Source organism: Embiotoca jacksoni, unplaced genomic scaffold (assembly GCF_022577435.1).
Source record: "Embiotoca jacksoni isolate LCO1_2020_lvr unplaced genomic scaffold, fEmbJac1.0.p SCAF_32, whole genome shotgun sequence".
NCBI lineage: Eukaryota > Metazoa > Chordata > Actinopteri > Embiotocidae > Embiotoca > Embiotoca jacksoni.
The window spans coordinates 2,143,120-2,165,919 of record NW_027185384.1 but is presented as its reverse complement, the minus strand read 5'-3'; the positions used below and the strand labels follow the sequence as shown (position 1 = coordinate 2,165,919).

The 22,800-nt window shown below is 41.2% G+C and overlaps 2 protein-coding genes across 3 annotated transcripts; both read left to right on the top strand.

Annotated features, from left to right (window-relative positions):
- Positions 1 to 673: 673 nt before the first annotated feature.
- On the top strand, positions 674 to 16,142 carry epyc (epiphycan). Of its 2 annotated transcripts, XM_069164841.1 has the most exons (8): positions 674 to 835; positions 3,487 to 3,685; positions 9,047 to 9,224; positions 12,082 to 12,213; positions 12,474 to 12,632; positions 12,796 to 12,998; positions 13,529 to 13,624; positions 14,941 to 16,142. In XM_069164841.1, exons 2-8 carry the CDS (start codon positions 3,494 to 3,496, stop codon positions 15,109 to 15,111), a joined length of 1,131 nt encoding a protein of 376 aa, XP_069020942.1. In that variant the 5' UTR covers positions 674 to 835; positions 3,487 to 3,493; the 3' UTR covers positions 15,112 to 16,142. The 2 variants fall into 2 exon arrangements, with proteins under 2 accessions (XP_069020942.1, XP_069020944.1); XM_069164843.1 differs by lacking the exon at positions 12,082 to 12,213.
- Positions 16,143 to 17,842: 1,700 nt separating this feature from the next.
- LOC138207542 (protein mono-ADP-ribosyltransferase PARP12) lies at positions 17,843 to 22,554 on the top strand. The gene is made up of 10 exons (XM_069164834.1): positions 17,843 to 17,895; positions 18,866 to 19,017; positions 19,144 to 19,330; positions 20,049 to 20,193; positions 20,365 to 20,497; positions 20,620 to 20,731; positions 20,842 to 20,917; positions 21,179 to 21,263; positions 21,360 to 21,480; positions 21,879 to 22,554. The coding sequence occupies exons 1-10, from the start codon at positions 17,880 to 17,882 to the stop codon at positions 21,938 to 21,940; spliced, it is 1,089 nt and encodes a 362-aa protein (XP_069020935.1). The 5' UTR covers positions 17,843 to 17,879; the 3' UTR covers positions 21,941 to 22,554.
- The last annotated feature ends 246 nt before the right edge of the window (positions 22,555 to 22,800 follow it).

The window sequence follows — 22,800 nt, the reverse complement described above, 5'->3', positions numbered from 1 at the left end:
TGGACTCTAATGGCAGACTGTCTAATCGCGTCTCTCTTTCAAAGCGCACCCACATCTATGCAGAACGCTGCCGTGGCTTCTCCCGCGACTGAACTGAGATCTGTAGTTATAGCAGACCGCTGAGCAAGTGACAACGCAAAGAGAAACCCGTTTCAACCAAAAGGGAGGGCTGAGGCCTTCCTCCGAGCAGGGACTTCCTCTCAGCACCATGCTAACAGGGGCTCCTCACAGAGGTCCCATTGTGTACAAGGGCCCCGTGGATCCCCCCCATACATGAAAGCAACACATGCCAGAGTTTCACTTCAGGAAAAGGCGGACAAATATGTCAGTGTGATTGAGCCACACTCTTAGAAAAATAAAGGATACTCTTGTAAGGGATTAAAAAGGTATTTTGCCATGGGGGAGGGGGGCTTTGCTCTCCATTTCTCTTTGTGTCTGATGTGTGTGTGTTTGAGGGAGGGTTGTGCATGCGGGTGTGCGGTGTTTGGAGGTGGGGGGGCGGGGGGGGGGGGCGGGGGGGGGTGCACTCAGAGTGACCAAAAGCAATCTTCTCTGGTCCAATCAGTCTCAGTGCCTACCTTCACACGTAAGCGGCAGGGCACTCAGGTCTGCGAAAGCACACAGACACACACCTACACACTTGTCACATACACACACACATACACCTTTCACACACACACACACACACACACACACACACACACACACACACACACACACACGCACCCTCCCTCTCCAAGGCACCCTGTGCGACCTCTCACCATTGGCCAAGTCCCGGAGCCCTCAGCATCTCCATCACGGCTGTAGGGACCATTCGGGAAAGCAGGAGACAGAGGTAAGCGTTCTCGGTGCTATCTTCATGCTGGCCGTGAGGCTCTCTAGTGCAGGAGATTAGACAGACAGGGTTGCTCGACGAGCCCCTCCAGAAACACTGCTATTCAGGGGTTTCAGATAGAAGCCGCTACACTCATTGGCCAGCGGTGCAGATGCTTTATTTTCACTGCTGGGTTTGCTTCGGGGGTTTTGCAGGTGTCTCTGAAATGTGGATGTCTTTGCTGTGCTTTGGCCGTCATTTCGACTGCGATGTATCGGCTGGTAATTTGATGAGCTTCTGTAGATATAACTCAGGTGTCAGTGTCAGACAGGTGTTTATTTTTTTTTTATTTATTTTATTTTTTTTATAAATGACAACCTAGGTAATACAGACTTATTTTGCATTTTTCACAACTTCTATTGATCCCATCTCTAGTGAATTTCATCTCTACAGATTTATCTGCTCTTGAAATTTTGCAGAAAACATCTTCCAAATGCAGAAGCTGTGATGAGAATCTTTTAGAAACTATCAGTATATTTCTCCCTCGAAGCATCATTATGTAAACGGATTTTGTTTCTTTACTGCCTAATCACCTGCAAATCATTTTGCAGCTTGCTGCAGAGGGACGACATCGAGTTTGCTTGTGGCTTTTGAGGGGGAAAAGGGTAGAATCAGTGGATATCAGGAATGCCCAATGCGAAGCCAAGCATAACAGACGCTACGCTCACACACAGTTTCCACACACTGTACAGAGTGATGGCCTGTATAAAAGCACACCTCTGTCTTTAGCATAGTCCTTCTTTCAGCCGAGCCATGCCGGATTTCACAGCTTCATGACAGAAAGTCTATTTCAAAAGCAACGCTAACTCCGGTTTTTTTTTTCCTCAACCAGAGTGCACTAAGTTCACGGTGGAGACAATGAAAGGAAAACATTTGCATAAAGAATCTGTCCCTCTCATGTCGACGTGGTTAGATTCATGACTAAAACAACCTGGCAGTGTGTTTTTTGTTTTATATCGGTCCTCAGCCCAAAAATAGCAGTCGAGGTTTCTCAACTTTCTCCCGCTGAAAGATAGGTGTGTTAAGACAGAGTGTGCATCTGTGAGGGCATTGCATCTTTCCAAGTATGTGTGTGTGTGTGTGTGTGTGTGTGTGTGTGAGAATGTGTGTGTGTGAGAATGTGTGTGTGTGTGTGTGTGTGTGTGTGTGTGTGTGTGTGTGCGCGCACTGCGCGTATGTGTGTTTGAGCACAGTCACTGGTGAATGAAGCTTTTCCTTGCAGCCGTAACTCGCTGCCATCCTGTCCACAAACCTCGGTGGAATTTGGAGTTTGAGTGCTGAGACAGGCAGCGACCTGGCCTCATAAAGACCCTCTGTAAAGGGGCGAGTGGTGGAGTTAGCTGAGAAAACCCCTCTCTCTCTCTCTCTCTCTCTCTCTCTCCTGCTCAGCCCTTTCCTCACTCTCTCCATCTAACCCTGAGGGCCAACATCTTGTCTACATCCCTCTCTCCATCGCACTCTTCTGTTCTTCCTCCCCTCCCTCGCTCTCCATTTCTCTGCCCTGGCCTAGAGGACTCTCTTTAAAACTCCTCTGACATTTCGTGGGCTTGACATAAACTGCAGGCCTGCTGCAATGTGTCTACACCTGCTATAAGTGCGCCACGAAATTTCCCCGCTGTCAGGCGATTAGTCCCGAAACCTCCGTGGGGGCCTACTAATTAAGTAGTACTTTAACACGTGTTAATCTCTTTAGTGATTCTCACTTTGGAATGACACTTATGAACTTAATCAGCCTCGCTAAGCTTCGCAGGTCTGTGCTACGGAGAAAATGAACAAAGATTATGAACAGAAGCTATCTAGGTCAGGGCAGTGCAGAGTAGATCTGCATACGGGGAAATCAGGCTAATTTTAGATTCAAGTAGAAAAATACATTCTTGTCTGTGCCCGTATTTTTAGGGTTGTTGCCAAGAACTTTGCAGCACGTTTCTGCGAAAGCCTTTGTGGAGTGATTGGAGGAAAAAAAACTTATAATCAGAGGCCCTGCCAAAAAACGCAGGAACTCAAACAGTGTCTTTCCAGAAGACATGCAACCCAAAAACCTTTGCTGCCTTAAATACATCTAAGACATTCATCCAAACATCCAGCAAGCTGCACATACATTTCTTGGAAGTGTTCATCCTGAATCAAGCTATACTAAACCCACATGGTTCATTATCAGATTACCTCTGACATTTGAACTTTGACACACCCCAGAAGATTTCAGCCAAGATGGCTGCCCCACTGGAACAGCGAGGCTCTGGCTGCAGCAAGGAAAGAGGCCCTCGTATCTTGATCCCTCCAGCTGTCTGCACCTTGGTAATGAAATCACTGACCTTAGTGATGGGACCCAAAGTCAAGCCTCGGTCTGCACTACAGACTGGTTATGAAGCCAGTATTATCACAGCAAATAGAACTATATTGCAACACACAGCATGTGCTAGTTTCAAACAACAAATGCTTTTGTCCTTCAGTAACATCAAGTAGAAGTTGATCGTATCAGACAGCTTCTTAAGGTTTTCCACAAGTGTACACATTCTCACATTTCCCTGCATTGTGCTCTACTGCATCTACAACTGTACAATCTCTTCACCAAAGTTCCCCCTGTGACTTTACAACTCTCTGTCCCTGTCAAGGTGGACTATGAGGATGCTTGTGCGGCTCGTGTTCGGACTCTTCGTCCTCAAAGCGGCGGTGGCCAGCCCCAGATTTTCCCGACAAGTGGACTTGGACACATACGACAGCGTTAACTATGACATGGATCTAGACAATATCAATTTGGAGACCCAGGATAACTATGACTACGAAGAAGGGCTGACAATCGATGATCCTCAGGTAAGAAACTTAATGGGTCCACAGCCCAGAAGAGAAAATGGATTTGACCGAGCTTTTGAACGACACCTGCAAACACCTAAGGGTTAATTTATTCCGACTTTTCATAGTTGTGATGGTGTAATATTGGTAAGATGTGTATGTGAGGTCAGCAGGTTCACTGAGCAGACAGAGATCCTGCGGTTACAAACAAGAGCCACTTGGAACCTCGACAATATGCTTTCCAGCTTAATGCACTATTGTTTCCAAAATGTTTCAGTTTCATAAATTGGCCTGCCACCATTTTGAGTTAGATGCCCTTCGATCTTCCACACTGAAGACCATCTACATCTGGAGCAGCTTAAGCTGTGAAATCAAATGATATTTAATGCCTCAGGTGATTGGCGTGCTTTTAATTTGCACTTAAAAATCCAGGAAGAAACAAGTGAACATTTGGATCTTTTTTTTAATTTGGCGTTTAGATTTCACCGAATACAGTTATATGGCAATGACAGTTAAAGAGGTGAAGTACAAGTAACGGAGCATTTTCCCGATGGATCTTAACATACATAGTTCTCGCTACAGAAGGCTTTAGCAAGCGCATGTCAGTGATTTGGAAGCAAAGCAGCTGCTATGGAACAATTTCTTGTAAACTGCTGTTGTGTTACTAAACCAGCTCGTTACCCAGAATGAATGAGAAAAATAGCAGCACAGTTGTGCCCTCTGGGACTTTGTTCTTTTGTCATTCGACTCAGGTTCTGTTCGGCACAGCAGCTTTTTAAAAAGATGAGTGGAGCGTAGAGGCGGAAAGGGTTACCAACATGAAAAATGGATTCCAGCAGCGCCCTTTAAATCAGCTCAAGTTGAGTGTGATGTGGCAAGCCTGCAGGGCACACATGGATGACATGCTTTCGCCAAATCTCATGTTCCCGTTTCTACTTCTTTGTAACAAGGAAATTAGGCCAAGGCGATGTCAAGATGGCACGAGGCAAACCATCCACACGATTTTCAACTGGCGGCCTCTCAGCCAGAGACTTAAGTTAAACCTGATGTGGATTGCAGTCACACTCCTGCTGTTATCGAAGGCCTATCCCACAATCCAGCGCAGATGTAGCAGACATGACAAGATGTCGTAGAATGATTTTTGCCATAAACCTCCGATAAAAAGGCACCACCACAGCTTTTTAGCCTTAATCAACATGACTTCACTCCGTTGTGCAAGGTTTTACAGCTGAGTGTTAGGCATGCAATTGTTGAGTGTGGGAAAGTTGTTGTGTGTTGCATGGGAATGGCTTTGATAATGTCTTTCTGTTTAGCAATAGTGTATATGACACAGCACATTGTATAAGACTTTGTGGGAGTCTGTGGGAAGAAGAGAGACTGTTCCTTTCTCATCCTGCTGTCTGCAATAAATAAACACAAAGTTTTGACTCATAATTAAAGCATTTATAAATGGCATCTTGCAAGGGTCCATCATTTGGTGTTGTTGATAACACAGTTCAAGGTGACGAGGGCATATCTTCAGATACAGTGGTTGCCTAAGAGCAGTGAAGATTAAATGGATTTTATTCACACACACACACACACACACACACACACACACACACACACACACACACACATCTGATCTCAAGGGAGAGATGAAGCGATGATGAGCTCCATGCCTCTGGAATGCTGAGTCTTGACTTTCCACGTCCAGCTCTCGCTCGGTATTTCTCTTCTTTCTCCTCAGGGCTTGTCTCTTTTGAGAGAAGTAAAAGGCTCGTCCACGTCGTTATCCAAGCAACTCGTCTTCACTCTGCTGCATTCAAATTCCCAGCAAATGTTTTAAAATCACCAACTCCGGACTCATTCAGGCACTTTAGTTTGACCGGGGTGTTCAGTCCGTCTCTCAGCATTTTCTCTTGAGTTGAATAACATCTTTTGGAGCATGTTGCTTTACTCAATTTAAGCAGCTAATTTGAAATATTAGCTTTCTTTCTACACTGTCTGGCCACAATTATTTTTGCACGGGCACATTATAATTATATCTAATTGTTCACACCGTCACGGAGCTGTTGAAGCATGTCTAAAGGTAATTTCTGTGACTGCTGTTTGCACCTCCGTTGTACTGGAATTTATCACTGCATGCTTAAAGTAGCTTCTGTTACTCCTGTAGCTCATGTACACCTAACAAACAAATGCCATGAACAAAGTTCAACCTTACCCAACGAAATTAGATTTCCCTCTAATGTTTGTTGACGTGTTAAATATTTTTAAGTGAAAAAGTAAATCTGAAAATTCGACCTGGGATTGGTTTCTTTAACAAGCCTGTAACCTTCAAGGAATAGTTCAGAATCTCAGGAAACAGGGTTATTTGCTTTCTTGTAGAGTTAAATAAAGAAGTTCAACACCACTGTCATGTATGTGCAGTAAATATGAAGCGACGCCGAGCAGCTGCTTAGCTTAGCTAAGCATAAAGACTAGAAAGGGGGGGGGGGGGGGGGGGGGGGGGGGGGCGCTGGCCTGACTCTGTGCCAAGGCAACAAAATCCACCAACCAGCTCCTCATCCATTAACACAGCATGTCTCCTTTGTTTAACTGATACAATACTGAGATGGGGAGTGTTATCAACCCTCCGGCTAACTCTCTGCAGGAAACGGGGAAAAAATAAACATTTCCCGAGATGTCTAATTCATCCCTTTGATCGACACGTGCAGAAGTTCTGTTCGCATTCAGTCTGGGCGGGACAGCCTCATAAATGTGACTCAAATCTTTGCACATGGCTTTTCATAGGACAAGATGTGACATTGTACATGCTGTACAGTATACGGTGATGAGCCATGGGTGATCAATACTTTAAAGCTGGTGAACGAGTGTGACGTTTTGTTGCAAAAACTCAGTCTAAAACTTCTTTTCCTTTACCTAGCAGAGTGCATGCATGTGCTGACTGATGTACTATACACTGCAGCAGCAACATAACATCTCTCCCTGTGCATACTGTACTCCCATGCCGTTTCCAGAAGTTGTTTTTTTTTGTCAGTGTTTTTGGATGCCAGCCTTTCGCCTCTTCTTTCCCTCGGGTGTACATGTTTGCTTTGGAAAAAGGGGGGAAATGAAGGGGAGCGCTGCAGTGAGCTCAGTCTGTGCAAGACTTTTCAAAGGCCTACCTTGTTGTAACCCAAACTGTGTGTTAACCAAGCTATAAAATAAGACATTCAGTGCTGAATATCTCTTCATTGCTTCACTCGATGTCTTTTATTCAGTCACATTTCTGGTGGCTATCCTTGTTCTACTTGGTCTGACTTTATTCTCTGTACCTACAGTTACTTCGATACCTCTTGGCTTATTGGCAGCTGATTACTTTGGTTGAAATCAGCTGAAAAGACTCAGATATGGATCCTTGCAGCTACCATGTGTGTCTTGGTTCCACAAGGACCATTCCCTTTTTGGAGGGTTGAGTCAGCCCTGTCGGGAGTCACAGACTGTCAGGTACTACCTGTGGCGGTGTGTGGGAGTTCATTGCCCTCATCTGGAGAATAGATAGAACTGCAGGTTTCATCAAATAGCAAAACATCAAAGAGCAACTACAACGACTGTCAACGCAACCATAATACCAGAAGGATACGCCTGAAGCTTTTAATGAAGGAACTAAAAAGTACTGCAATTTATAAAGCTTTGTTGGTTTGGCACTGTTGCTTTCTAATTTATTTACCAAACAAAACTTGGATAAATGCAGGTCTATTTGATAAACAAGGTGCTCAGCCTTAGATTATAATGTCAAAACTGAGTAATTTTCATGGTTTTGGTCTTTGAATGCACCCTCTACAGTCTTTAAGTTTACTAAAAGGTGCCCTTAATTTAAGTAAATATGTAGAAAACAGAATGCTTATTCATAAAGTGCAAAGATTTGAAAATCCATTCTTGATCTATTCTTCTATTTTCTTTCACCACAAAATACAGCTTAAACATCCCCTATTTGTGATCACCTATTAACCGAGCAGACAAAACTAAATCCCTATAATGTCTAAAGAGAACGTTTATTTATTTGTGGCACATTATATGGGAAGATAGCAGTCAATGTGTTCTTGTACTTTCCATATATAGATGTACACTCAACAGGTGCTAATGACTGGTGGCAAGTGAAAAAGTTTAGCACTGAGATAGTAGTGATAAACTTTTTTTTTAATTTATATTTTTTTATCTCTGGTGATTCCACTCCCAAAATGTTTTTTTTTTGTATCTGGGCGAAACGGTATCTCTGCAGTGGACACTTCAGATTGGACACTTTGCTGCCATCTAGTGGTGGTTTCGTTTTTAGTTTTGGAGATGAGGCCCGGTGCTGCTGCCATGCTGTTCAGTTACATTCAGTGACTTAACCGATGAACGGTGCCACCTTCAATCGTATTTCCTCAGTTATGGAGATTTTGATCCATAACTCCAGGAAGGCCAGAAAGTCAGGAGTGAGTGAAGGTGATGTGCAACTAAAGATAACAAAACCAGTGATGATGCCACAATAACCCAAAACACAACCTGATTGGCCAAAATGTTTTTCAAATCCGTTAAGTATACGATACTGACACTAACCTTATTTTAAATACTTTTTTTTTTTTTTTTTTTTTTAAGTGTGTGTGTGTGTGTGGGAGGGGGGGGGCAGCTTGATGAATAAAAAGCTGAAACTCACTTACCCACACAGTGTTCAGGGTCAAGGGCCGTGGGGGTGTTGCTTTTACAACCATGCGACGGGCAATATTAACTCGGAAGGTAAATCACCGTACAACATGCTAAAAATGTCCAAAACGACACAAAAATACAGAATAGAACTACAGATCTCCAACTTCTTTCCTTTAATTATAACTAAACTATTATTTTTGCATCTACTATTTTGGCTTAATATTTGCTTCTTGCCCAACAATAATCACTGATGTTATTAGTTTATTGCATATTTATGTCAAGGCAGACTATTTAATCCGTTAAGAAATATCAAGGATTGCCGTTGCCTGCCTAAAGGGGACTTCTTACACAATTCCATTAATGTCTGTGATTTTTTTTTTTGAAAGCAGACCTGAGATGGTCGACAACATACTGTGCCTCCATGATATTTAGTGTAAAGGGAAAGGATCTTTTTTTAATACTCTCTTGAAATTACTGCTATACTTTTGATTACAAAGTGGCCCAGACGGTAAAGTAGTGACTGTGAGTTCAGGTTGCCCACTAATTGTAAGGTTGGTGGTTGATTCCCCACCTCGTCCTGTCCACAAGCTGAAGTGTCTTTGTGTAACCCATACCGCCCAGTTTATAAAGCTTTAGTTCGCGTGTCAACAAAATCCGACAAATGTCACTTCTGCTTCGTTTCAAGTCAAACTCTGACATATTTCTTACTCACTGCTGCTGTCTTTTTCTCAGATAGAGATTGGAACACTGGCTCCACCTGACTATAACTACCCTGAACCCGAGGAGTCATTGGAAACACAGACAGATGTGGAAGAAGAGGAGGAGGAGGAAGAGTTGCCCTTAAAACCCCAGCTTGTCCCTCAGGGTTCAGGGGGATCTGGGGTTCTCATGGGCCCGGACACACAGAAAGGTCTGAAAAAAAGCACACGTTTAAATTTGCACTCCCAAAAACCATAAAGGTACTTGAAGGTTCATTCAGTTGGAGGGAGGGCTTTGCTCTTCCTGGGGCCGATGGAGTTGTGAAAGCAGCATTACCCCAAAAACACTCATTTATCCTCTAAAACCCTGCATCATCTACAATCATCTTTTCCATGTGCATGTCATCCATTTAACTAGACGTTATTGGTTAAATGTGTCCTGGTCATTGTGTCCATTTGTCATTTCCTATTTAACCTAATCATCACAGTGAACTCCAAAACCTGATGAATGCTCCGTTTCAGTCTCATCTGTCTGTTTATTAATACCTAATTTTGTCTCTAACAAGAGGTGGAGCTGCGTCTGACGCCCATTGATATTCTTCATGTCTCCGGGGATTTTGGGGGCTCCGTTGGGTCTGGGGCCTCAGGAGCTTCTGGGGCTTCTGGGTCTGGAGGCTCAGGAGACATACTGGTCTCTGGCACCTCTGGGGCTTTTGGTGATATTATCCTGATCTCCGGAGCCACAGAGGAGCTCCTCGGTTCTGGAGGATCCGGAGAGTTCTTGCTTTCTGGGGATCTCTTGATATCTGGGGATCTCTCTGGATCCGGAGATACCATGGGATCTGCTACTTCCGGAGCCTCCGGGGACTTTGCCTCCGGAGGCTCTGGGATTTCCACTGAAATACCCCTGGGCTCTGGGGGTTCTGGGGACCAGTCTGGATCTGGGTTCTCTGGAGATGTTTTGATCTCGGGGGCCTCTGGAGGGTCTGGGGTTTCTGGGGACTCAGGGATAACTTTGATATCTGGAGGTTAGTACCTTTACAGATCTGCTACCAAAGCTTCTGGCAAAACCATTTCTTGTCATTCTTCGTGTGATTTATGTCGAGTGATTATTTTACAATTCCATTTAACTGCTTCCTTTTTAAATGTAGTTAAATGTTGATGTTATATATTTGTGCTATCACTGTATTTATTTTACTCATAACCATTGTCTTGCTTACATCCTGTCTCATCTAAAATATGTGACTGACTGGGTTGATTGATTGTTCATCTTACCCTTCACCGGCTAACTGTGTCTCCTAACCCCAACCCTTGGCTCTAACAAGAGGAGGAGCTGCCCCTCATTCCCGAAACTACCACTACCCCCCACGAGGCATCCGGTGCTTCTGGGGAGTTCTCGGAAACTTCAGGAATCTCAGGGGCTTCCGGGGATATTGGAGCCTCTGGAGATTTAGGGGTCTCCGGAGCCTCAGGGGCTTCTGGTGCCTCTGGCTCTGGAGACATCGAGGAACCGGAGATAACTCTGGTCCCTTACACTGATAAAGGTCAGTATGTAGACTTGTGTGAGACATGTTAAAAGGCAGGGTCAAAATTAAAGCCTATAACTCACACGCAAAAAAAAACCCCACAAAAGAGCGAATACTTAAATTGAACAAGGTGCTGCGGACGGCACGGCACTGAATCACTGCTTAATGGGGTGGACAGCCGACACTTGAAAGGTACCCTGTGGAGTTTTTGATCTCACAGTACTACAGAGAAAGAAAAACACATACTGTAAAGTGGGACTGCGTATTGTCAAGAATCTGGCAACACGATACCTTTAAATACAGGCATTACCATTCAGTGTAGTACAAGACACTAAGCGTGGCAATATTGTTATATCTTATATGTAATTTTAGGAAAACTTTCATTAGAAACGCTACTTCCCGTCTCAGGTTACGTAGTTACGTTGGAGAGGAAAAGTCAAATGGCAGAAGATGGATTGCAATACTGCCATCTAGTGATCGGGGGTTTAAACACAACCCAAAATGTCCAGGAGCAATAACAAGCAGGAAACAGTTAATGGGATGCTAGAGAGCTAAAGCAGAGAGCATAAATTTTTTTTTGACAAAAGGCAGATGGTGAAACGGGGTTATGAAGACTGAGAGGGCTAATCAGGGAAGACGACGCAGATGTGCAGACAGCCGGGGAACGAACAGGTGATTGACTGGAGGGAAAACACAGCAGGGGAGAGTGGCCCGGTCTGAATGAGCAGACAGTAAATGTAGTGACTTTAAACCAAATAAGCCACTGAGGAGGGAACCAACGGAGCTCGTTTGAGACACATGTTCAGGGCTACGAATAAACCGATGTTCAGTACACTGTATAACTTTGGATTAAAAGATCCATTCATTAACGGCTCGGCATACACGCATGCTCGCCGTAACATGGGAAGATACCGCCGCTGACCGTATTCGATCACGGTTATTTTGAAACTCAACAATTCAAAGTCGAGCGTGTCACACTGACACGATCAAATTCTGTTAGTCTTCTCGTTCCACACATCTGTTTCTAATCAATTGGAGCTCAGCTACGCTTCCGTCAGTAATGCGCCACCCTGTGTTCAATATCAGAACTGCACTGTCTGTCAGTGTTTCAGTCAAGGATAAAATGAAACAGAAAATAGGGGCAATAGTGGATTAACTTGAGCAAAAATGTGGGATATACACTGCAAGGACTACTGTCACGTATACGTTTGTACATCCACTGCGGTTGTCTAGCCAAGCAGCCCACCATAAAGGCAGCTGAAACGCATTTGAACATTCTCCCTTACGTTTTTTTTTTTGTTTTTCTCTTTGCTAACATTCATGTTGTTTGTACCCACTCAGCAAATCACCTTTCGTGTAATAATAATTGTCATTTAACTTCCACTCAACAGTTAAATGCCATAAAGACTTGGTTAACACTGCTAAAAACACATCATGCAACTTACTGCGGCAAACAGCGGGGCCTGCTGATTGCCAGACTTCCCGTCCCATGTCCATGCTGATCTAACCCGTTTCCTTAACACCTAATCTTGTCTCTAACAAGAGGAGGGGCTGCTTCCGTCCGTACCAAAAACCCCTCAGGAGGGTGCTGGCGCTGTAGAAGGGTCAGTGAGCTCTGGATTGCCAGAGCCCGATGAGCCAGACGAGCCCGATGAGCCTGTGGTTGACAGACGAGGTCAGTACCGAACAGCTCTGAATCCGGAGCGCGATATAAAATCTCAGTTCCCTGAGGAACTTGCCTGTGACATCCTGATATCCTAGATCCTAAATTTTGTTTGACTTTTCCCTGTGGATTTCAGCCCATCTGTGGGGGGGATTTGACACTTATTCAATTAAATAGCATGTATTCTACCTCTATTTATATATATATAAAATATCTTAATTATTCCAACTCCTTCTCTGCTTTTTTTTTTTTGTCTTATCCACATGTTCCAGGTATGCCCACTTGCTTGCTGTGCACGTGCCTTGGTGGTTCGGTCTACTGTGATGACTTGAAGCTGGACAGTGTGCCACCTCTCCCCAAAGACACCACTCACTTCTACGCCCGCTACAACAGAATCACCAAGATCAACAAGTCAGACTTCGCCTCCATGAGTAGGTCTCCCGTTTGAATGAAAATGTTTTCAATATTCGACCAGCGATGTCCAGAATCAAATATAAAAGGTTAACCACGCCCTTGACTTTGACGCTGGATTGAGCTGCCACAGTAACATCAATGTCTAAAAAAAAAAAGCGGTGTCCTCTCGCCTCCTCCCAGACAAGCTGAAGAGGATCGACTTGACCGCCAACGAAATAACGTCCGTCGACGACAGAGCATTCATGGGTCTGCCTGAGCTGGAGGAGCTGGTGATCCGAGAAAATCACATCCCACAGCTGCCTGCTCTCCCGGAGACCATGACCCTGATTGATGCCAGCAACAACGACATTGGCTCGAAGGGTATTCATAGAGAGGCGTTCAAAGTATGTACACCTTTTTTTTTTTGTATTATTTACTTACAACTATAAACAAACTATAAATGACATATGCTGTTTATTTGCCAGTAACTGCCACAAAATGTCAGTACAAAAATGGCAAAGACATTTTTGAAAAACACCCGTAGTTTGTCAGCCAGAGAGCAAACTGAAGAATCAAAAAAATCTTTATTGATAAAAAAAAATAAATTATATTAGCATTGAATATAAAAACAGACAGCTAAGAGTGTGCATAAAGTTAAAATAAAATTGTAATTATACTGGCTAGCTGCAGACTGACTTTGGTAGGATGAGAAAAGCTTTGCTTTTCCAACTTTTTGTGATCATAATTTTAAATGGCACACAATACATTTAGTAATAAATAGTATCCGATAATAATCCAAAATTATGTGAATCAAAATACATAGTTTTGAGAAAAAAATAACTGCCAACCCCCCTTTCACTCCGGTCTTTTAATTATGAAGAAGATCGAGAGCTCTTGATCAATAATGACGTATGTCTTTTCTCACCGTGTACAGGATATGACTGGCCTGCTGTACCTGTACATAACAGACAACCACATTGATTACATCCCAGTGCCTCTACCAGACAGCCTGCGATCTCTACACCTACAGGTAAACCTCACGTCTCCCCACCTCTGGTTGGATTGCGTTGTTCAAATCATGACGTCACAGGTTCTTTGCGCTCGTAAGTTTAAAAGATGTTTACGGTTCCTTATAATAATAATAATCATAATCATAATCATAATCATAATAATTAAATATTAAAATATGGTAAGCACACACAAGTCCACAACGAGGAGTCTTAAGTAAGCAATTAAGTAATTGAAAACACCCGAGAAAGACATGTTACCGGTGTAACCTGTGAGAGAGGGCAGAGCCTGGGTTTTCACACTGCCGCTCAGTAGTAGTGTACCAATAATAATAATAATAATAATAATAATAATAATAATAATAATAATAATAATAACACTAAGAAACAACCACTAACACTAGTGGGACAAGCAACAACAACAACAGCAGCCTGTTCGTAGCGTCATAATCAACACAGCTGCAGCTACTACAGCCTGCACATTTCATCACAACAGCGCACTGCAGACAAATAAAACAATATAGAGTGAAAGCGTTTACTCACCCGAAGATGTCCCTTCACTCAAACCAGGAGACGGCCCCCCTCTCTCTCCCTTCATAAAAAGTCACAGTCCGTGGTCGTGGAGTACTCAAAGTGGAGTTGAACGTCTCCGTTGGGGTTCCCGGTCGTTAACGCTGACAAACTGTCCGTTTCCGGACTTCGCTCTATTTGGGGCGAGAGAATTCCCACTTTGATTTTATTTTGTAGGATGTACTTGCCAAAAGTCACCTGGAATTAATTATTTATTTTACCTGTCCTTAAAATGATGTCAAACATTTACATATGTGTGGGTTTTTTTTTTTTTTTTTTTTTTTTTAATATGCAACCTATATCTTTTATTTTTCATATCAAAAGTCTTTGGGTTGCTAGGCAAAATTTGGTGTTGCTATGCCAACTCCAAGCTACTACTGGGCCAGACCACTGCCTAAAAAAAAAAAAAAAAAAAATTGATTTAATGCCATTAATGATGATATAATTTCTCTATTATGATGATTAGTTTTGATGGAAGCAACTTCAACATGCGTGCAGATGGTATCTCACAGCAGAAAGTCTGTACATCTTCCACCGCAAACTAAAAACACACCTCTTCAGACTTTACCTTGAATAGTAGCACTTAAAATGGCACTTACTTATCGCACTTTGAAGTTTGGCTATCTTGAAGAAAACTGTACTTTCTTGATTGTTGTTGTTCTGAATTTGTTGAAATGCACTTATTGTAAGTCGCTTTGGATAAAAGCGTCAGCTAAATGAAATGTAGTGTAATGTAACGTAATGTGTCCTCATCTGTCCTCTGTTGCAGCGTAACAATATTCAAATGATGCACGAGGACACGTTCTGCAACCTGAAAGATTTCAACTACATTAGGAACGCACTGGAGGACATCCGTCTGGACGGCAACCCCATCAATCTCAGCAGGACCCCTCAGGCCTACATCTGCCTGCCCCGTATACCTATCGGGGATCTCATCTAACCACACACACCCATTACCTACACTCTTGCGCACCAATACAACCACATGCACCCATATTTGTACATATTGACACAAAGACGACACACAGGCACACACACACACGATGTATTCTCTCCTCTAAAAAAAAAAAAACCATCAGTGCAATAGTGTTATCAATAAACTTTCATATATGCTGCTGACATATAATACAAATCAGTGATGATGATTTTGAGTCAGATTCTGATGATCAAGCACATACACACTGCTCTACTGCGCCTTCCTGTTTCATGCCATACACACCGAAACCATCATTGTTTCATTCGTTCAAATGCATGTACACGCATACAAAGACACACACGCACACACACACACACACACACACACACACACACACACACACACACACACACACACACACACACACAGACACATAGATATACACAAACTTCTTCAAAAGCCAAACTGTTCCGCAACTTGATTAAACAACCGGTGGCCTTCGGAGAGATCAGTTTATTAACAACCCTCAAATGGCATGGATGTTTCTGTTTACTATCTTTTCATGACTGGCAAAAAAAAAAAGAAAAAAAAGAAGAAGTCAACCAGTAATATATTGTTTAAATATGTTTGTTTTGTAAAAATTAAAAATAATATTAATATTAATGACGATTCTAACACTTTTGGCAATGTATACTAGCATAAACTTATTGAAGCTGGAGCTTAATTAAAATAAATTGACTATCTAATGCAATAAAAGACGCATTTAAACACAATCATTGGTTGTAAAGTCTGTACTGTAATATAAAAATATATATTCTGAGAAAAAAGTTTTTTTTTTACATGAACTGCAATATTTGGTAGATCACACTTCAAAAAGTGATGTTTTAACCCTGCACAATAGCCTAAACCAAAGACTCTAATGTCTGATGATCAACTAAAGACTATTGTTTGATTTGGGAGGGGGGGTTGTTAATTTTTTATTATGGATGGGGTTAAGAATAATGCTAATTGCTTGCTATTGTGTGCTCTGTATGGAATAACCACAAGTGAATAAAGTCGTTTTGAAGACCTCTCCAAACTGGGAGTGGCTCAACGTTTTTATTGATAACTCGGAGGAGAACTATATTGTGGATTTTGAACTACGAAGATCTGATCTATACGAAGATACGATCGAGGGGGGGAAACACTTTATTTGTGCGAACAAAAACATGTAGTAAACGAGCAGTTTGGGCAGAGGATTTAATGCTGAGAAAATAAAACATTCATTTTGAACTGCACTCGCAAAGATTCTATAAAAAGCTTTCACGAAGTCTTGCAAACAGATTAAGCAGCTACATTTCCCTGCATGGTATCCAAGACTTCCACTTTGTTGCTGAAGCCACAGCAGAGGATACGAGCACCTTCCTCTTTTTGGGCTTGGAAATGGGTAACAAAACGCCGTTGTTGTTATACGTTTGGGAAGACCTCGAGGACGGGGGTTGCGGCCGTCCAGCCGGCTCACCAAAGCTTCATCCACCAGGGAGAAATAAGCCCACATTTCAGGGAGCATTTTCACCCCTCCTGGGGGGGGGGGGGGGGGGTTCTTCAGCTCCTGAGGAAACAGAGAAGGGGAAAGGATTAAATGGGGGAATCTGTCAAAATGGCTTTAAGTGAAAAAAAGTGTACACAAAGTGTACTACGTGGTTTAATAAACCAATTTAAAACCACACCATGTTTTCCAAATCAACAGATGTTTCTGAATGAGGCTGTCGTTGCAAAATGAAACTGATGTTTCTCCAATTATAAAAACCCTTCACCTCTGCTGAAGGGGAAAAAAAAAAAAAAAAAAAGGGGGTCAAGGACATAGAGAGCCCAAACAGAAATCAAATGGTCTGAATAAATATACACAACTAACTGTGCACAATGTCAAATCAAGGTTATGACAGACAACTTTGTAAGTTAAAGTGAATGCAGAGGATCCCCTAACAACACTTTCTTGTCCAGACATCTCGACATCTGAGCTTTTGGTTACCTGGTTGTTCACAATGACGTCACTGGTTTCTTCTTCCCGTATTTTAAACAGCGCGCTTCATCGCCACCTGTTGACAGGGAGGAGCATGTGGCAGAATCAGCTCACTTCCTTATCGTATCTGATTTGATTTGAATTGATTTGGTTCAACACACACTTAGATTAGATGGACATGAATAAATAGGCGACAATAAGAGTTTAAATAAAATATAGATGAAGTAAAAAATAAACAAATTAAAAATAAATAATCAAGAATAAAGCCAGTAAGGGTTTTTCCTCAATTACAATTTTGAGGTGCTTGCACTGCACTTGAGTAGTCCATCTCCATTTTATGACAGTGTATACTTTTACTCCATTACTTTTGGGAATAAAAATCCATGTTTTGCATAATATTCGGATCGTTTTGGTGGTTGAAGAAAAATCAATATAAAATTATCAATACAGCATTGTAGAATTTTCAATGCAGCATTGTAAAAAATACTACATGTCCCGCATGTAAAAGCCTACTTAAGAAAAAGTCGTATTAGCAGGCACATGCAGTTAAAGTATAAATTTAAAAGTAGTGGTTTGGTCCCTCTGACCCAAACATTATTATATAATCATATATATGATATATATATATATATATCATTAAGTTGCATGATACTATAGCAGCTGCTGCAGATGGAGTTGGTACTGTGGCTCTGAGGCCAGCCTCTTGGCAAACAACACATAGGTGGGGCTTCTCGGGATATATTATGGGTTGAGTGTGAAAACGAAACTACAGTCTACTTTTAACAGCAGAATGGCGTGCGCCTTCGGTAAGTAGGCCTTCGGTGTATTTTAAATGTATGTAATTGCCCTGTTACTACTTTGTTTATTTATTGTCTTTTGTTCACCGGAGTCCTCCTTTTCCGTGAAACCACTTTTTTGACACAGAGACATTTACAGACACTTAAAACATCCATCTTAAAATCAAACCAAATCACGAGATTGCTGCCATATGCTATATCAGAGGGAACATAATAGAAATGAAGCAGGTTTGAATTCTCAGTCGGTTTGGTAAAAACAAGTTGGCAAATATATAAACAAAAAAACAATTTCACTTTCACTTTTTACGGACGTCCTTTGCAGCACGTATACGTAAATATAACCTAAAATATGGATTGAAAGATCATACTTTTTCTTTATTCCTCCTCTGGAGAGTTAAACTGAAGGTACGCTTGGCTTTTATTTACCATGCATTTGTCAATTTAAAGAAATCTGACATGTACAGCAGGTAAACTATTCAACCAGCAGGGGGCAGCAGACAAGCATGTGAAGTTTATAAAGTATTTGAATTAGACTTGAATTAGATTTAGATAACGAATATCCCATTTTTATCAACAAGTTAAGTTTAACTACCCGTTTGATAGTTCTTATTGGAAGATATATTACTGGAGCAAAGTATAGCAACATAATATAACAACAGAAAAGTAGCTCCACAACAGCACAACAATAAAAGTATTGTCAGTTTACAACCCCACTCTCCTATGTATTATCATGCTGCAAAGTATTAAGGAACTAGAAACCGTATCATTATATTAATTTATATACAACAATCCATATTTTGTCTGTATATTGTGTTAATTAAGAGTCCCGGTGATGCATTGTGTGAAGTACAGTTAGAGGTTGTCACCAACAAATGTCCTATATACACTAACATGGTCAGAGTTATCAAATCAAACACTGGGCAACAAAACAGGGAAACCTAACATATTACATGTGGGTTTTTTTGTTTGTTTTTTCCAGATTCTGACACGCAAAACTCTTCTGAAAGTGAATCTGAAGACGATACTGGATTGAACAGTGACAGTAGCAGTGACGGCAGCAATGGCAGCGACAGTGACAGCGGCAACGTCAGTGACAACAGTAACAGATCTTCAGCTTTTGAAATGCGCCAGGTTTGTTTCCTGACATATAATCACATTTACATATGCTGATGAGACATTATTGTCATTGTTAACATGATGGAGTCCACACTTACTGTATGTTCATACCTCTAATGACAGAAAACCTAATCTTTTCAGTTTAAAGTTCATTTGGTGGAGCCCTGCAGGTTTTACAACCGTGGTGGCTGTAAGAAGGGGAGTAGTTGCAATTACTTGCACGTCTGCAAGTTTGCCCTGAAAGGAAACTGTCGCAACGGCTCTCGATGTTCACTAAATCACCCAGAAGATGGAAGCAGGAGGAGTTCAGATCAAACACCACCCAGCGGTGAGGAAGAAAGAAAAAAACAAAACAATACTAAATGGATCAGGTTCTGTTATACACTGTGCCTAAAACACTTTCATTTTCTACATGTGGGGTAATATTATATCTTTTTGTTCATCTCCATTGCCTTTCCTGAGATTTCTATTTCTCTGTCATGTGTTTATCCTCATTCTAATCAGAGTGTTTGGAGTGTAAAGCCTGCTGTGGGATTTGTGGGAATATAATCAAGATTTACATGTTATAGGGTGAAACGAGTGTGATTGTTCAACTTCCAGGGGGATTTTTTTTAAAATTTATTTTAGGTTACAGTGCTTCATAAAACAAAACAAAATTACAACATATTTTTCATACCTCCTTCTGTTATTTTGTTGAAGTACCTTCTGATGAGCAGTAAAAAAGCTGTTAAATCTGACTTGAGCTCAGTTATTGCTGGTTAGATTTTTTTTTTATGCCACTTGTGGACAGTGCAACAAGGTGGTAAAACACTTTCTGATTATGACCTCATGTCTGTTAAAAGTATGTGAAACCATGGAGCCACTTTAGCATTATAACAATAGTAAGGCTCCTTCTCGCTCTGTTTTTGTCTCCGCCTACACCTGAGAATCTGGCTCTAAAAACTGTTTACGTAAAGACATGTATTTCAGCAGCTATAATGCCCAGCGATGACATCATTTGAAATTAGAAATTAATCTTATGTCTTTTTTTAAAATATATTAACCAGCCTCGAAGCTTACTGATGGCCGACGCTACCAGTGGCAGCTGAAAAATGGAAGTGGCTGGAAAAATATTGATAATGACCACGTCATTGAGGCCCAGTACTCGCTGCCCCACACCAAAAGCATCAAAATGTACAACACACAATATGGGTAAGAGCTAAAGTTCATTTATTGTACAGTATAATTCAGCACTTTTCAATTTGAGGTTACACAATAGTTCACTGTTGCAAAGAAGATGATAAAAAAAAAAGAAAAAAAAAAGCATCTAAAAACCAGTCAGGAAAGGAGACAGCACATGATTCATCTCTCATCTCCCTGCAGGGCGGTGAGCGTGGATTTTAATAAGATGAAAGTGTACGGGAAGGATCTGAGAGTGAGACGTTTGGATGACGGCAACACCGTGTGGAACTGGTATTGCATCATGCGTCACAAGTGGATCAAGTATGGAACCAAGGTAGATGGCGCTATTTTCGTGTGCTAAATACAGCGAGTATTAACAGTTATAAACGGAAATTGTGATTGGGTTTGTCGTTTCTTTTGTCAGTTTGTTAATGATCTTTAACTTTTTTTTTACAGGGTTTACGTGGGAATGTGACTAGCTCTGACATAGAGAAGAAGTTCCAGCGTAACCCGACAGGCTCGTTTACTTTCGACATCGGTGCCAAAAACTTTGAGATTGATTTCAAAGGTGAGGTATATTCTCACATACATTTTCTACACCTGCCTAACCAAAGTCTATTATGTGGAGCATTTTTGGCTTCTTCTCCAACCTCATTGTTTCTGTTTGTTTTTCGTCAGCCATGCAACAGACGGGTCAGAAAAAGAGGAAAGTCACTCGTCGACCGGTGTACCGTGAAAAAAAAGCAGGCTCAGGGTGAGTTTGGACTCTGCTCAATAAAGAAATTTAATAATAATGAAAAACATATGAGCTTTATAGATGCTGATAGATGGATAATGTGACCTTTGGATGGAGCCAGGCTCGCCGTTTCATTATGTCTTCATTCTAAACTAGGGCCTAGTTTCCTTACCCTACAGACATGAAAGGGGTGTTAGTCTTCTCATCAAGCTGTCATCATCTCCAAAACTTTTCCTTTAAATGTTGTGACAGATTTCAAATTTGATGTTGCTGTTACAGAGCCTCGAGTTTTTCCACTTTGCGCCAAGAAGCTGAGTGGGAATTCAAGGGAAGCCGAGGAGCGTGGTACAAGTTCAAACACAGGGTACGTCATCGGTGTGAGTGGATGTTACAATTACTTCATTTCTGAGTTATAGTGCTGTGATAAACCATGAAAATTTGAATGGCCTTGTCTCCCCAGACAAATACTCCAACTGAGTGCTCAATAACCAGCGCTGACATTGAGAAGAAGTACCAGCAAAACCCTCGCAACAACATGCAGTTTCAAGTGTCCGGAAACTCCTACAAGCTGGACTTTGGAGGTTTGTTATTGATGCTGTCATTAAGAGAAACCTGTAGTATTTAATTTTATGAATCCATTATTTCCTAATTATATTTTGAGGGTTTTCTGAAAAGGAGGATTTGAGTTGGTATTAATTGTTTGATAAAAATAAATAGAGACTATTTTCAGACTTCAGTTAGTTGTGTGAAGAAGGTGCAGGTGTGACAGAATTATCTCTTTATTTGGAATTAATTAATACATTGATTCGTTTGATGTGCACCAATAAACATTGTCTCTATTTGAGCTTTTATAAGTGCAAAGTGAGGAATATATGGACCTTAAAGATAAACTCTCAGCTCTAATATACCTCTTTTAAAAATGTAATCAAGCACTATTTGACACAGAACTTATTGTTTCTGTAATTATTATTTTCCACAGCAATGATCCAAACCAACCTCAGAACCGGTAAGACACGCAGGATCAGACGTGTGGTGGTGTGAGCATTAAAGATGATGTCATCACCTCAAGAAGACGGGCTGCGCACTGCTCTGTTACCCATATTTTTCTAGATCTTGTTTTGGATGTTTACAGCGCCCTTTAGCTTTCAGTTTGTTCCTTTATAAATGGACCTCAAAGCAGGAACTGTAATACTACATTGGAAAGGAATTCAGGATAAGTCTGAATTTCCTTGAAGGTTATGAAGTTTACTTGCTTATATCTAAATATTGCCAGACAATCATGCACTATGATAATCTACTGTATTAGCTTGTGGTTTACAGAAAAATTGCTTTTTATTCACATAAGTATTGCAACAGTAATGTGATAAAAAAAAAAAAATGCCGTACTGTACTTACTGTTCACACTTCCACATCAGGGAGATGTAACTATTTTGTTACAAAATTGTATCAAGAAAACAAAGTACAGGACAAGGTATTGACAATATTTGATATTGTATTTATGCTGTAACATATCAAATCTAACTGCTGATGCCTCTTTACACTGCCACGGATGTTGAGTTATGGTTTATTTAGCTCCATATTCATATTTACTGATTGGTGCTACTTTAACAAAGTGATCTGCTCTCAGCTATTAATTGAAATAAAAATACAATCTTTTAAAAAAGAAAATATACCTACTGTCTTTTTTGTCTGTATCATATATATATCCTGTGTTACATATCCTGTGTTATATATTAAAATATATATATCCTGTGTTATATATTAAAATAGATTCATAATTTAACTGAAGAGCGTCAGCAACTTGTTTACATTTCATAGGTGATTTATGTGCATCAATAATATGTGTGCTTAAAGCAATGAAACCGGTATTAATCCAATAATTATGTGCCAAAGTTAATTAA

What these genes read in the sequence shown, in the direction of transcription:
- epyc (XM_069164841.1), top strand. Translation starts at nt 3,494, where the DNA reads ATGAGGATGCTTGTGCGGCTCGTGTTCGGACTCTTCGTCCTCAAAGCG. An exon ending in GCCTGTGGTTGACAGACGAG is followed by an intron (nt 12,214 to 12,473) that starts GTCAGTACCGAA and finishes CACATGTTCCAG; the next exon opens with GTATGCCCACTTGCTTGCTG. An exon ending in TGCGATCTCTACACCTACAG is followed by an intron (nt 13,625 to 14,940) that starts GTAAACCTCACG and finishes CCTCTGTTGCAG; the next exon opens with CGTAACAATATTCAAATGAT.
- LOC138207542 (XM_069164834.1), top strand. An exon ending in ATGTACAACACACAATATGG is followed by an intron (nt 20,194 to 20,364) that starts GTAAGAGCTAAA and finishes ATCTCCCTGCAG; the next exon opens with GGCGGTGAGCGTGGATTTTA. An exon ending in GGATCAAGTATGGAACCAAG is followed by an intron (nt 20,498 to 20,619) that starts GTAGATGGCGCT and finishes TTTTTTTTACAG; the next exon opens with GGTTTACGTGGGAATGTGAC.